Here is a 14,666-nt window from a genome sequence, read left to right as displayed (position 1 = left end):
GTGTGTCTGTCCCGCTGGCCGGGGGGAGTCGGGGGGGGTCCGTGTGTCTGTCCCGCTGGCGGGAGGGGGGGTCCGTGTGTCTGTCCCGCTGGCGGGGTGTCCGTGTGTCTGTCCCGCTGGCGGGAGGGGGTCGGGGGTCCGTGTGTCTGTCCCTGGCTGGGGTGTGTGTCCGTGTGTCTGTCCCGCTGGCGGGGCGGTGGGGCTCCCGACCCGTGGGTGCCCCAGCTCCGCCCCGCCCGGGGATCAGGTGACGGGGCCGCTGGAATTTGACACCAGAAGCGGCCGGGCGAGGAGGATGGAGCCGGCTCCTGCCTCCCAGAGGCCGCCCGCGAGCCCCGCCGGCAGCAGCAGGTCCGAGCCCGCCCGCCCGGCCCCGGAGCCGCTTCGCCCCGCTCGGTGAGTCCCGGCCCGGCTCGGCTCGGTGAGTCCCGGCCCGGCCCGGCCCCTGGTCCCACCTGCCAGCTCCGGGGGGAGGGGGGCAAGCGAGCCCCGGCCCGCCCGGCTCTAACCCGCCTCCTCTCCCGCGCAGGGCGGCGCAGGCAGCGCCGGGCACCTGCCCCCCGGGGCTCGCCATGCGGACAACGTGAGCCGGCCGGGCAGGGCGGCGAGTCCCGGAGCCCGGCCATGGCCCCCGGGGCCGGCTGAGCGCCGGAGCCCCCCCGGGGACGCGCCCGCACCGCAGCCAAGAGGTACCGGGTGGGGCCTGGGTCTGTCCGTCCCGGGACGGGGGGGGGGGGTCGGTCCGTCTGTCCGGGACGGCGGGGGTCGGTGTCCCGGGCCGGTCGGTCTGTCCCGGGATGTGGGGGTCGGTCCGTCTGTCCGGGGGGTCGGTCGGTCGGTCCCGGGACGGGGAGGGGTCGATCTGGTCGGTCTGTCGGTCCCGGGACTGGGGTGTCCGTCGGTCGGTTCGGTCGGGGTCGGTCTGTCCAGGACTGGGGAGGTTGGTCGGTCGGTCCCGGGACTGGGGAGGTTGGTCGGTCGGTCCCGGGACTGGGGTGTCCGTCGGTCGGTCTGGTCGGGGTCGGGAACCCCGGTGATTTTGTCCCTTTGGCGGCCGCAGGGAGCGGACTCGATGCCCGCCAGGGACCGGTGCCCGGGGCCAGAGGGAGACGCGTCCCAGCCGCGACCCCCGGAGCATGTTCCGCAGGCTCCCGGCGCGCACGGTGAGTGGAGCCGGGCCTGGGGGCTGGGGGTGGAGGTTTCCGGGCCTGGGGGGCCGGGCCGGGGTCCGCTGCAGCCGTTTCCCTAGACTGAGAGCCGAGCTGCAGCTGGCCCTCCCCGGGCAGCAAACGTGGGGTTGTTGTGGTAGGGTCGCGCCGCCGGGGGTGGGGGGCGGGAGTTGTTGTGGTAGGGTCGCGCCGCCGCGGGGGGGGGGGTAGGGTCGCGCCGCAGGGCGGGTTGTGGTAGGGTCGCTGTGTCCAGCCTGCCCTGGGCTGTGTGCAGGGGAGGGGGGCCCCGAGGTGGGTCACTCTGAGGCCGCCCCCAGTCAAGGCACACGTGGCCCCACACGCTGGGCCCAGCTGAGCCGAGCCACTCCGGGCTAATCCCCTGTTTAGTCTCTGGCAGCTGCCCAGATTAGCTCCGGGCAGGGGCCTCCCTCCTCCGCTCCCTGGGACTGTGCCTTGGCCCCCCCCCCCCCCGCCCCGCAGTGCATCTCCTTCCCAGCCTTAGGGGCACCCTGGGGCTCTGCCGGGCAGGCTAAGCCCTGCTGGGACCCCCTCCGGCAGGACACTTCCTTCTCCTGCCCAAGGGGTGGGTGCAGAGGCCAGGCTGGAGGTGCCCTGGCCTGGGATCTGTGGGGCAGGTGTGTCTCCATGTAGCACCTCTGGCCCCGGGGCGGCACTGGTGTCCTGCTCCGGAGCCTCGGGGACAAGAGGGAGGGGTCAGCGTGGGGCAGAGCGGGGGCCTCCGTGCTGCCTCATGTTCTGGTTCCCAGGGGCTGCTTCATGCCTCAGCTATGGGTGGCTGGGACCTGGCAGTTCTGTCATCGGCCACTTGACGGTTGGGTTCCTGTGCACGTGCCCCGGGCAGTGGAAACCTGCCAGGACGTATCTCGCTGGGGATGTGCCTCCTTGCCTCCCCCCACCCCCAGCGAGCGGCCTGGAGTCACTCCTGACTCACGCCCCCCTGGCCTGGCTGGAGCGTAGGGGTAGCACAAGGCTTCTCGTTGGGCTCTGGCTGTGGGCAGAGCCTGGGGCTGCGGGAGCCTGGCCGGCCTGGTGCCGCTGGGTGCCGCCCCGGGCGGTTTAGGGGGGGTGCGAGGCTGCGGTTGGGTCGGCCCCAGGCAGGAGGATGGGCTGGGCGCTGGGTTCCCATCTCAGCCACGGAGCCGGTGAGCTGGGCCCCGCGGAGGCAGCTCCGCAGGCGGGCGTGATCCGTCCTGGAGGCATTGGGCGTCTCTCTGTGAGGTGAGCAGGACACCAGGCCCTTGGGCGGCTTCCAGCCCATGGAAGGCTTCACGCTGACATTTCGAAGTGTTTGTGTAGGAACGTAAACATAAATCTCCCTCCTCCCTTCCTCTGGAAAGTTTCTCCGGGAGCAGCAGCCGGAGCTCTGGCTTGTCCGGGCAACACACGGCCCTGCAGCCCCTTTCTGCAGCATGCTGCCTGCGGAGGCCGGGGGGAGGGGAAGCCCCAGGTCGCTCTTCCAGCCATGCCTGGTGTGGGAATGAGGCATCCTGAGGCAGTAGCCCCTGGGAGGGAAGAGGATGTAAACATCCTCTGGTCTGCAGGGACGATTCTCCAGCTGGCTCAAAGGTTTCCCCTCCCCCCCCCCCCCCCCCAGCAGGAGGGACCAGGGACCCTGTCCCGTCAGCCCATAGCCACCTTCATTGGCTGCATCACCCTTGCGGTCTGTGGAAATCAGTCACTGGCAGGGACCTGCTGGGAGTGCCCAGTCCCTCCCCCTCTGTCAGGCCTGGGCAATTTGTCCTTCCCTGTCTGCGATGGGTGTCTAGGCCCAGTGAAGACTAGAGAGAGCCCTGAGGGTCAGTCCAAAGGAGATGCAGGAAGCTTGGGGTGGCGGTTTCTCCAGAGCTCTGGCAGAGTTAATGAATGTGTATTTGCTGCAGACACTCAGCTAATCCTACTAACTAGCACCCGCTTGCCGAGCTTGATGCAGCGTGGTCTGCCTGAGCCTGCAGCCAGCTCCAGCATCTCTGCTGCTGCTCATCACTGCTCTCCCCTCCCCCACAGCTGCCTGCTGAGCTTACCTGGACCCTGGTCTGTCGGCTGCTGCTCTCCAGAGCCCTGGGGTGGCATTGATGGTGACCAGAAGCGTGTTGGCTTTACTTAGCTCTGAGCAGCAGCAGGCGCGGCCCTGGAGCTACTTGGGGACTGGGAAGGTAGCTCCACAATCCTCTTTCTGCAGCAGCCAGGAGACCCAGGGAGGGCTAGAGTCACAGCCACGGCCCCCAGCAGCCCTGGTCTCCGACAGGATGCACCTGGCTCCCACAGATCTTAGGTGGGATTGCCCCAGCAGAGCTCCTGGAGCAGGTCTCCCCCTCCCCCTCCCCCCACGCTGCCCTTTGGAGCCTGGAGGCGGCTGGGGAGAACAGCGTCTCCCTCCCAGCAGGCAGATTGGGGTCATGCTAGCCAGAGGCTGGCAGTGTGTATGTGGGCAGGGGGCTGCCAGCCATGGAACCCCCCCCACACACACCCTGGCCCTATCTCCAGCCAGCAGAGCACAGCCAGGCTGAGGGGGAGGGCCGGAGAGGTGCCAGGCGTCCTTTCAGGCAGGTGTGCGTCCCAAAGAGCCTGTAGCCTGAATCTGCCCTGCTGCCGCCTGGGGCTAGTGAGCAGGATGCACCCTGTGTCTCCAGCACACCACAGCCGCAGAGCAGCCCCGGGCCCTGGCCTCCCCGTGACTCCGGGTACCCTAGCCTCTCTGCACCGAGCACTCACCAGTCCATCCTGGAGCCTGGCGGAGCCCAGGGCAGCGGGATAGAGAGGGTGCGGGTTACGTGGGGTTCTCACTGACGTGCCCCAAGGGAGTGCCATGGCTTGGGCCCAGCCCAGCACCCCTAGTCCGTGCCCGGGGCCTGCCTTCCTGCACGAGCCACCACCCGCTTCCCTTCACCAGCTGCTGCTGCTCCCAGCCCGAGTCCGTCATTCCTCCGGCGTGGGCTGTGTCCGAATGTGCCCCGCCTGCACGCCACACGGTCTGCGTGACCCCCGCCGGCTTCGGGTCAGCGCCTCTCTGCCTTACTCGGGAATCTCCAGGAGAACTGGAGTCCCCCCCGGGCAGTGTCTCTGGCAATGCTGGGCTCCATGGCCAGCTCTGGCAGAGAGAAAAGGAGCCAGGAGCCTGCAGGTGCAGCTTCAAAGGGAGGAGGAGCCAGCCCGATGTGAGCAGCCGCTCTCCAGGGGCCAGAGCTTGGCAGTGACTGCCCAGTGCCCAGCTCTCCTGGCGCTGCGGGTAGCGGGTACCTGAGGCTCGAGGATCCCTGTCCCCATCATAACGCCGCTGTCCTGCCTCCTTGTGCTGCCTCTGCCTGGCACACGCCCCAGGCGTGGCACTTGCTTTCCGGCCCTTGAGGGGCCTGTCCTCCCTCCCCAGCCTTCCTGCCCCTCCCGCCACCCCTGCTGCCCTGCAAACTGCTGCAGCCTCCCCAGCTCTGCCTTCCAGTCCTGGCTGCTCTGCGTCTGCCAGTCCCTCCTGTGACACCTGGTTCCCTTGGCCTCCTTCCGCGCTGGCCGCCTGGCCCTCTGCACTCAGCGGGGCTGGTGGCCCAGACGCCTGGGTTCTGCCTGCAGTGCTGTGAGCTGGCGGCTGTGACGGTGCCATGTGTGCTCTCACCCTCCCTGTGTTTTGCCAGGCACCTTGTCTGGCTCAATCCTTTGATCCCACGGCTGTAAGTAGCCTCCCAGCCATGGGCACCGTGCTGGGGCCTTCCTTCCCACAGAGGCTCCAGGCGCCCCGGCCCTTCCCTCCTGGTGCCCCCCGGCTGCCTGCCTTTGTGTTGTGTCCCGCTTGAGTCACTAAAACCTGCTGTTGGCGAGCAGTGCCGGCCGTGCCGTGCTCTGTCGCCCCACCAGCAGGGTACTCCCTATGGGAGCTGTTCTCCATGGGCCTGTCGAGCCGGGGAACCGGGGCTGGGAGTGGCACGTGCCAATCCACAGGCTGAGGAGCTGTTGGAGGAGAAGCTTTGGGGCTGGCTCCCGTGGCAGGAGGGGCTGGGAATCCCAGATCCGGACCAGCTGCCCTTTCGGGCTGAAGGGTGGCGTGACCTTGTCCTGTCCCCTGTTGTGGACCCTGGGTGGGTCTGAACAGCTCCAGGCCTACCAGGGTGGGGGCCCGGGACAGGCATTTCCCGCAGACCTGCCTGTGTCTGTTGCCCAGCGGCAGGGAGACAAGCCCAGAGCCCTGGTCTCCTGTGACTTGGTGATTGAGGCCGGGGCTGCGGCTGCAGTTAACAGGCCTGCTGAGAAGGTGACTTGTGGGTTGTGTGTCCTTGTGTTTCCCCAGGTGTGACTCTGCCCCCATCCCAGTCCCTGAGGGTGTGGGCACAGCTAATGGCGGGGGGGCGGGGGAGTCGTTCTTGCTGGAGCAGATTCGGTTCTGTCCTGGGTTCCCTCCCCATGGGCCCTGGGAGGGGCGGAAGCTGCCCGCCCGGCCCCTGGGTGTCTGCACTGCCGGGGCACAGTGCCCCGCTCTGAGCTCCGTCCCAAGTGTCTGGCACAGGTGGGCATGCCTGGCCTGCGGGGAGCCGGTGGCCCCCTCTGCTGCCCACAGCGCCCTGACAGCTGGTAGGGGTGGAATCGCTCCTCCAGCAGAGCTGGGCTCTGAGCTCGGCCTCTGCTGGGTCTGGCAAGGCAGCCGTGCGGGCTGAGGTGTGGGCAGCGTGTGGGCACCCTGCCAGGTGACAGACTGCCCGTCCGCCCATCCCCCTCGGGTCAGGCTGGGGCCAGAGTCCCCTTCGCTGCGTCGAGGGGGGTGACCCAGGGGGCTCATGTCTGCCAGCACTCGGGGTCACTGGGTGCCCCTTGGCCCCTGCGGATCCTCCTGCCTGTGAGGTGCTGGCCAGTTAGTGTGGGATTGGAGGTGACCGTGTGGGGCTGGCTGGCCCCCGGGGGCGTGGGAAGGGATGGGGAAGGGGGGATTCTCTCCCGATTGAGAGTGACAGGGTGAAGGGCCGGCACAGGCTGGGTTTGTGCTGCCACCCTCAGGGCTAGTGGAGAATTGCAGCTCAGCCAGCCGTGGGATACCGGAGCGGGACCAACCTGGCAGGGCCGGTGGCGCCCAGCTCCCCACGCGGGGAGGCTCCCAACCACCCCCAGGACTAGCTGAAGCTGGGCAGAGACCCTGCTGGCATCTCTAGCGGCACTGGCCCCACAGCCAGAGGGGATGTGGCCGGGCCCCGTCTCCCCTGAGGCTTCGGAGGGGCCCAGCCGGAGGTGACTGCCCACGGCACTCGCTCCACGCTGGGCCTCGGAGCAGGGCTGGCACCTGGGCTAGGTACCCGCTGCAAAGGCCTGGCCCAGCCCCCTTCTCTCAGGCTGGCATCTCCAGCTCTGTCCCAGAGGGAGCTCGCCCCCTTCTCCTGCGCAGCTGCTGCGCCTTGGCCCAGTGGGTTACGAATGCGGGGGGCTGGGGCCGAGTCCAGGCGTTGGTCGGGGCCGCCTGGGGCCGGGACAGTCACAGGGACGGCATGTGGCTTTCCACACGCTGCTCAGAGGGACTGAACTGCTCTGGCTGGCCCAAGACAGCCGCTGGGCTGGGGAGGGAGCGGTCGCCACCCAGGGGGTCGCCAAAGGCCCTTGTGGATTCCCATGGCCAAGCCCCAGCCACGGCTCTGCTGCCAGCACCGCTCTGCCTTCCCGCAGCTCCGGGGCTGGGGATGCAGGCCAAGCCGGGTGGGCCATGGGAAGGCAGCTCAGCCACTGGGGAGGGGTTTGCTCTGGGCGAGGCAGGTAAAGAGGGCACTGCCTGTCCCCACTGACCTGGGGCCTGCCATGGGTGGAGCGGGGAGCAGCTGCAGCCCCCAGGTAACAAAGCTTTCCAGCTGGATGTGACAAGCTGCCTGTGCGCTGGGAGCCAGGGCACTTGTGTAAGTACCTGGCTGGCTTTCTGCTCTGTGGATCTGCTGGCAATGGGCCACATGCCTGCCTGGCCGCTGTGTGCGGGCGCAGGGGGCTGGGCCGACTCCTCCTCCCTCTCCCGTCAGGGCAGAGGCCAGGCCGGGGCTGCAGGTGCTGGGCTTGGGGTTGGGGGCATATCCCTCTACCCATGCCCTGCACCCTGCTCGTGGGGCTGGCACTGGCTTGATGGTCCCCTTTCTCCGGCAGTGCCCATCCCATCAGTCTGCAAAAGCAGGCCAGCCTGAGTCCTGCCATGGCCGGGCAGGGGCGATGAGACCCGATTTGCAGCCGTGCACAGGCCCCCGGTTGTGATGCATTGTGGGTGATCCAGTGCGGGCCCCTGGGGCTGGCCAGTTAATACTCACTGCCCCGTTGCCGGCTGCTCGAGCGCCCACAGCAGCCATTTCTCCTGCTTCTCCCGGGCACAGAGCAGGAACGGGCGGAGCTGGGCAGAGAGGGGTGTGTGCATGGGTTGCAGCCCAGGGGCGGGTTGCCCCATGGCAGGGGGCTGCCCAGCCGCTCTCAGGGCCAGGCGCCACATGCAGCATGGGTCTATGGCCAGGAGATCTGCTCCGCCCCGAAGGGATGTGGGAATCCAGCTGCCGTGGCAGAAGGCGCCATCCGGTGCTGGCCCATGTTCTGTGCAGGGGGTGCTGCAGGGTAGCTTGTTGCTGGGTTTGGCTTGGCTTGCTCAGGGACTTGGTGCCCGTGGGATGAGTGTCCTAGAGCTGGTCTCTAGTGTGCTCAGACACCCTCCCCGGGCTCCCCTGTTCTGCTCCTGGCATCTCCAAAGCACGGCAAGACTAGGGGAAGGAGGGGCTCAGGGCGTGGTACTGACCTGGGTCAGAGGCCAGGAGAGATGGGCAGGACTATCTCCTTCTCCTGATCTCCTTCTTTGAGAAGGTAACAGATTTTTTAGACAAAGGAAACGCAGTGGATCTAATTTACCTCGATTTTAGTAAGGCATTTAACACGGTTCCACATGGGGAATTATTAGTTAAATTGGAAAAGATGGGGATCAATATGAAAATTGAAAGGTGGATAAGGAACTGGTTAAAGGAGAGACTACAACGGGTCGTACTGAAGGGTGAACTGTCAGGCTGGAAGGAGGTTACTAGTGGAGTTCCTCAGTTTTGGGACCAATCTTATTTAACCTTTTTATTACTGATCTTGGCACAAAAAGCAGGAATGTGCTAATAAAGTTTGCGGATGACACAAAACTGGGAGGTATTTCCAATAGAGAAAAGGACCGGGATATCATACAGGAAGATCTGGATGACCTTGTAAACTGGAGTAATAGTAATAGGATGAAATTTAATAGTGAAAAGTGCAAGGTCATGCATTTAGGGATTAACAACAAGAATTTTAGTTATAAATTGGGGACACATCACTTAGAAGGAACAGAGGAGAAGGACCTCGGAGTATTGGTTGATCACAGGATGACTATGAGCCGCCAATGTGATATGGCCGTTAAAAAAGCAAATACAGTTTTAGGATGCATCAGGCGAGGTATTTCCAGCAAAGATAAGGAGGTGTTAGTACCGTTATACAAGGCACTGGTGAGACCTCATCTGGAATACTGTGTGCAGTTCTGGTCTCCCATGTTTAAGAAGGATGAATTCAAACTGGAACAGGTTCAGAGACGGGCTACTAGGATGATCCGAGGAATGGAAAACCTGTCTTATGAAAGGAGACTCAAAGAGCTTGGCTTGTTTAGCCTAACCAAAAGAAGGTTGAGGGGGGATATGATTGCTCTTTATAAATATATCAGAGGAATTAATATCAGGGAGGGAGAGGAATTATTTAAGCTTAGTACCAATGTGGACACAAGAACAAATGGATATAAACTGGACACTAGGAAGTTTAGACTTGAAATTAGACAAAGGTTTCTAACCATTAGAGGAGTGAAGTTCTGGAACAGCCTTCCAAGGGGAGTAGTGGGGGCAAAAGACATATCTGGCTTCAAGACTAAGCTTGATAAGTTTATGGAGGGGATGGTATGATGGGATAGCCTAATTTTGGCAATTGATCTTTGATTATCAGCAGGTAAGTATGCCCAGTGGTCTGTGATGGGATGTTAGATGGGGTGGGAGCTGAGTTACTGCAGAGAATTCTTTCCTGGGTGCTGGCGGGTGAGTCTTGCCCACATGCTCAGGGTTTAGCTGATCGGCATATTTGGGGTCGGGAAGGAATTTTCCTCCAGGGCAGATTGGCAGAGGCCCTGGAGGTTTTTCGCCTTCCTCTGCAGCATGGGGCACGGGTCACTTGCCGGAGGATTCTCTGCAGCTTGAGGTCTTCAAACCACATTTTGAGGACATAGGTTAGGGGTTTGTTATAGAAGTGGGTGGGTGAGATTCTGTGGGCTGCATTGAGCAGGAGGTCAGACTCAATGATCATAATGGTCCCTTCTGACCTTTAAGTCTATGAGTCTATGACTAGGGGAAGCACCGGATTAGCCTGTGGAACTCACTGCCACTAGATTCCAGAGGGCCACCCGATTCAGAGAAGGACTGGCCATTCCTATGGAGAAGGAGGACCTCAGTTATGCTAGTGAGGAGTTAAACCCTCTTGCTTGGGCCATGAGCCTGCCAGAGACAGGCTGCTCCATCCTGACTCCCTCCCTCCCCCGGTGCTGGTGTGAAGGCGGGCAGGGGGGACTTCCCCTGGGTGTGGGGTTGTGGTTCCCCAGTGACCAGTGCTCTGGGCACAGACAAGCCCCCCGTCCCATCCCTGGGGGGCTAGGAGCAGAGCTGGACCTTGCACCCACCCCCCGAAATTCTGCCTTCGAACTGAGCCATTAGAGCCTGGGGCTAGGGGCACCTCCAGCTGCCCAGGAGCCTCCCAGGGCTACCCAGAGGAGCTGGTGGGCTCTGGGACACCCCGGCTCCCCCCAGGCTCAGGGAGTGGCTCCCATGCTCTGGCCCAGCCTGCTCCTGACCAGAGATTGTGGGGACGGGGACATGGCGCCTTCTGGCTGCAGATCCTGCCTTGGCTGCAGGATTCATGGGCTCCACATGGGACAGGGGCCTGGGGCTGGTCCCCTCTGCCTTCGTGGCCCAGCAGAGCCCCCTGCGCCTGCCCAGCTGGCCCCATAGCGGGCAGGGCAGGCGGGCGGTTCCTGGGGGGCGCAGCAGGGTCTGCTGAGCCTGAGCAAGGCTGGCAGGATTGTCCTGGGCTGGCTGGTCACATGGTGCCCCCCGCCTGCCTGCAGCACCCACAGCTGGAGGCTCTCTGCCAGTCCATGCTGCCCGGGGACAGCTCTGGGGCTTGTGCCCCACTCCAGCCCAAGCAGAGGGGGTGGGTGGGAAGCCACCCATGGCTCCGCAGCCCTCCCCCCAAGGAGCCATGCTCACACTGGCTCTGGCAGCGTGGTGGGCTCCCCTGCCTGTGGGGCTTCCCTGGAGAGGGAGGGTCATTGCAGGGCTCTGCACCCCCTGCCACCCCCATGGTCCAGCTGCCCGAACCCTGGCACCCCAGCTCCCCTGCCTCCACCACTGGGCACGGCTCCTCCTCTCATGTGGGTCGCAGCAGCGGGGTGCAGGGCTGTGGACATGAGACTGGCGGAGCTGGGCATACTCTGGCACCTAGGGACCATGGCGCTAATGGATCTCCGAGCTCGGGTCCCAGTACCCTGAGCTCCTGCCAGGGTGACCCTGGCAGCCCAGCCTGTGCCAGTCAGGGGTAGCCACGTTCCCAGGGCCCTGGAAGAGGGCCCAGGCCAGACTGGCACTAACCCCTGTTGGGAGGCCATGGGCTGGCCAGCTGCTAGTTACAGCCCCAGGGACCCACGGGGGGGCTATTGGGAGTCGGAGGGCTGTATGGGGGTGTGAGGGGGCATCAGTGTTCGGGTGGAGGGCAGTGAGGGGAAGGTGGGGGAGTTGATGTTGTGGGTGGGGGGGTATGGGGCTGTGTTTACTAACAGGCTGGAGGGAGCTGTGTCCTGACCCCCCGCACCCCACGTTAGTCCAGCCCTCCCTGGGAACGCTACCTGTCTGGAGCGAGGCAGGGGCCAGGCATGTGGGGCTGAGGGGTGAAGGCGCCATGTGTCCAGGGCAGGGGGTGGTTGGCCAGGTGGGGTGGGTGGAGAAACCCTGTGGGTGAGTTTCCTTCCCCGGCATCCCCAGCCCAGGGGCGTTCACACTCACCCCCATCTTTGTGTTTGCAGACAGGATGGAGCAGCCAGCGGGGGGGGCAGCCTCCCCCCCCACGAGGACTCTGTGCCAAAGGCCCAGGGTGAGTGCAGCCCCACGGGAAGCAACGCACGGAGGGCTGGGGCAGCGGGGCCCAGGCGAGGGCTATGCAGCCGTGGCTCGTTTGGCTTTCCCCTGTGGGCCCTGCCCCCCTCCCCTGGCCTGCCCTCTCCTGGGCAGGCTGGGAGCCCTGCCTTTGCGGCTGCCACATGGAGCGCCCCATGTACCCGGCCCGCACCCTGTGCGCGTTGCTGCCATGCTAAGCCTGTGCTGTGTTCCAGGAGGGGGCGCTGTGGGGTGCCCTCGCCATCCTGTCACTGCTGAGCGGCGTGGCCACGGGAACCCCGCACACCTGGCACCGCAACACGACCCTGGGGGCTGCACCCACTGCGGGTGGCATGGGCACCGCCAGCCCTGGAGCAGAGGCCAGCCTGGAGGCACCGCTCACTGCAGCCTGGAGCCACCTCTCCGGTAGGTGTGGGTGTGGGAGGAGGGGTGAGCGGGAGGGCATGGGGCAGGAGAAGGGCCAGGCACTAGAGGGGGTCTGGGGTCAGTACTGCTCAGGGCAGGGCAGGCCTCTCGTGCCCCTGCGTCCTGCCTCACGCTCTGGGAGCAGAGAGCCCCGTGGGCCCCAGCACTGCTCGGGGGCTGGTGACCCTGAGCCCCAGAGCCGAGGCAGGAGTGCGCCTCCCAAAGGGCCCTTGGCCACCCCAGGAGGGGATGGGTGGAGCCAAGGGCAGTGGGACCTGGCCCTGGGCTGTCGCTAGGACCGAGTCCTGGCCGCAGGAGCCACTTGGCATCTCCCTGCCCGCTCTGAGCCCTGGCTGTGTGCATGGGCAGGTGGGTGCTCCCTCTGGGGGCAGGAAGGAGTGGGGGGCACGTCCTCTGGCTGACTAATCTGTGTTCCCAGGGGAGAACGTGACAGCAGCGGGGCCCGGGGAGGGGGAGCTGGCCAAGGAGCTGCTGCTCCGGGCCGAGCGCTCGCCCCCGGGCACCGCCAAAGGCAACAAATCAGACCGGCGCAGGAACGGCCCCAACTGCACCGTCCGCAGGCTGATGGTGAAGGTGCGCGACCTGGGGCTGGGCTTTGACTCGGACGAGATTGTGCCCTTCAAGTACTGCAGCGGGTCCTGCCACCGCAGCCGCAGCAACTATGATCTGACGCTGGCCACCCTGCTGCAGGAGAAGGCCATCAAGCCGGGCCCACCGGGCCACGTGGCCAGCCACCCCTGCTGCCGGCCCACCCGCTACGAAGCCGTCTCCTTCATGAACGTGCAAAACGCCTGGCAGACGGTGGAGAAGCTCTCTGCGGCTGAGTGCAAATGCATCGGCTGACTGGCTGCAGGCTCGGTGCCCACTCTGAGCTCCTGGCGCTGCCCGCCTGGCGCTGCCCAGACTCGGGCCCCATGGCACATGGGGAGCGGTGGGGATACGCGAAGGCTGCAGTGGTGCCAAACCTCCCAGAGGAGCGGCTCAGTGGGGAGACAAGAGTTCTCCCTGCCCCGGGCGCTTGGAGAGGAGTCCTGTCTGCTGAGACCGGGGGGCAGCGGGACCCCCAGCGTGGGGCTGGTGGCAGCAGGGCGAGTCTCATTGCTTGGGCTGAACACCGCCGGTCCCTCCAGTCACTGGCCAGCTGCAGCCAGGAGTTTGCCAAGCAGTGGCCGGGAGCCTGCCAGCTGGGCTCTGCTCTCTGCTCTGCCATGTTCACTCAGCAGCCTCTGAGCTGCCCGCTCCAGTGCCAAACAGCCACCCTCGTCTGCCTGGCATGGCCTGCCCAACCCTCCCCGGAGTGCCAGCTGCAGGGCTGGCGTCCGCTCCGGTCCCAGCTCAACAACGGGCTTCCGGGGCCCCCCGCTGCCCAGGCTGGTGGCTGGGAACCTGAGCGCATCTGTTGCAGTCAGATGTATGAGAACCAGGCAGCCGCTGTGCGCGCTCTCCTGGCCCAGCTGCACCCCCTAGCACCAGGGGCAGAGCTGCCAGGCTGGGCCCTTGGCCGCATGGGCTCCCTGCTTGGTCCTGGGCCCTGGGGGATGCGTGACCCTGCAGGACACTGTCCCCTGGCTCCAGCTGGCGCTAGCCCAGCTGCAGAGTGTGTGAGAGGCAGCTGGCCCCAGGCCCGGGCTGGGGCAGTACGAGAGGCTGTGCTGACCTCTGAGCCCCATAAAGGGACAGACCCCTCGTTGTGCTTTGGGGTGCACCCTTCCTAGCTGCTTGTGGCCTGGCCCCTTTCCCTGGGATTTAAACCCAGGACCCCCCCCCACTCCCAGGAGGGGAGTTTTTAGCCCCCTGTATTTCTGGGGGAACAGCTGCCAGTGCTGTGGGAGCGAAGGGGCGCGGGGGCCTCCCAGACGCTCCCCACCTTCTCCTGCCAGCTGGGGGAAGCTGGAGCTGAGCGTCCAGCCCAGCAAAGGAGGTGCGGGGGGCTAGAAACCAGGCAGGCCTGGCCTCCCATCCTGTCCCTCTGGAAAACATCCCTGGCCCCTTGGGACAGGGCAGCTGGGGGTGGGGGGCAGGGAGCTGTCCTTGGGGGCCCATTGGGGAGCAGGGTGGCTGCAGCAGAGGAAAGTGCTGGGGGCCTGAGGGCTGCTGGCAGAGGAGCAGGTGCCAGCCCGGGGGTGCAGGTGGCAGGGACCCAGCCTAGGGCAGAGGCCACAGCCAGGCACGGGCACCCCCTGCTGTGGGGCTGGGCAGCCTGTGTCTGCCCCCAGGGGGAGCAGTGTCGGCTGCCCAGCACTGGGGCCCAGGCAGGGGAGCTGGGCCGGCAGGGCACCCCCCAGCCATGCTGGGCACTGACTATTTATTACTCTAAGTTATTTATTTATTGGTCTCGAGCGGCGGCTCCTATTTATGACATTGGGCCGGACGTGGGGCGGGGCAGGGGGGGAGGCTGTTGCTGTAAAGCTGCTGCTGCTATGAAGGCCTGGGCCTGTGGCCAGCAGCCCTGCCCCCCACCCCCTTTTATATTATTCTGACCCGTATTTGCATTTGTAAAGTTGGATAAACTCTATTTTTGTACAGTTGTATTTTTCTGTAGCAATAAAGTGATGGACCATGTGGCTGAGTCTGTGCCTGGGGCAGGGACAAGGGAGGCCGCCACCCTGCCCCACACTGCTGCCCCATCTCCCATGCTCCTAACGAGTCTGCCCCTGGGCTATGACCTCATTTCAAGCCATACCTCCTCAGGAGCCCCCCCTCCCCGGTGCAGTCCCCAGGCCTTCCTGCCTCTGGGGTGCACCCGTCCCCTCTGTATGACCCCTGCCCACCCCAGCATGGGAACTCCCCCATTCTGCTTTGCCCAGGGGCAACAGCTGGGGCTGTCCCTCCTCTCCTCTCTGCACTGGGCCCTGGCCCTCTCCAGCCCGTGCAGGACGGGGATGTCACGTGGGCATTTCCTCAT

The 14,666-nt window shown here is 65.2% G+C and overlaps 1 protein-coding gene across 1 annotated transcript; it reads left to right on the top strand.

Moving 5' to 3' along the window:
• The first annotated feature begins 623 nt into the window (after window positions 1–623).
• ARTN (artemin) lies at window positions 624–14,313 on the top strand. Its single transcript, XM_039483450.1, has 5 exons — window positions 624–689; window positions 1,061–1,163; window positions 11,245–11,312; window positions 11,551–11,740; window positions 12,180–14,313. The coding sequence occupies exons 2-5, from the start codon at window positions 1,073–1,075 to the stop codon at window positions 12,602–12,604; spliced, it is 774 nt and encodes a 257-aa protein (XP_039339384.1). The 5' UTR covers window positions 624–689; window positions 1,061–1,072; the 3' UTR covers window positions 12,605–14,313.
• Window positions 14,314–14,666: the final 353 nt, after the last annotated feature.

The sequence above is a fragment of the Mauremys reevesii genome, linkage group 8 (genome assembly GCF_016161935.1).
Source record: "Mauremys reevesii isolate NIE-2019 linkage group 8, ASM1616193v1, whole genome shotgun sequence".
NCBI lineage: Eukaryota > Metazoa > Chordata > Testudines > Geoemydidae > Mauremys > Mauremys reevesii.
Note: the sequence above shows the minus strand (reverse complement) of the source record. Positions and strands in the feature narration are given on the sequence as shown.

Bases quoted from the DNA above. Each gene is read 5' to 3' on its own strand.
- ARTN (XM_039483450.1), top strand. From the start codon at position 1,073: ATGCCCGCCAGGGACCGGTGCCCGGGGCCAGAGGGAGACGCGTCCCAG. The intron at 11,313-11,550 runs GTGAGTGCAGCC...GCTGTGTTCCAG, and splicing joins CTCTGTGCCAAAGGCCCAGG to GAGGGGGCGCTGTGGGGTGC. The intron at 11,741-12,179 runs GTAGGTGTGGGT...CTGTGTTCCCAG, and splicing joins AGCCTGGAGCCACCTCTCCG to GGGAGAACGTGACAGCAGCG.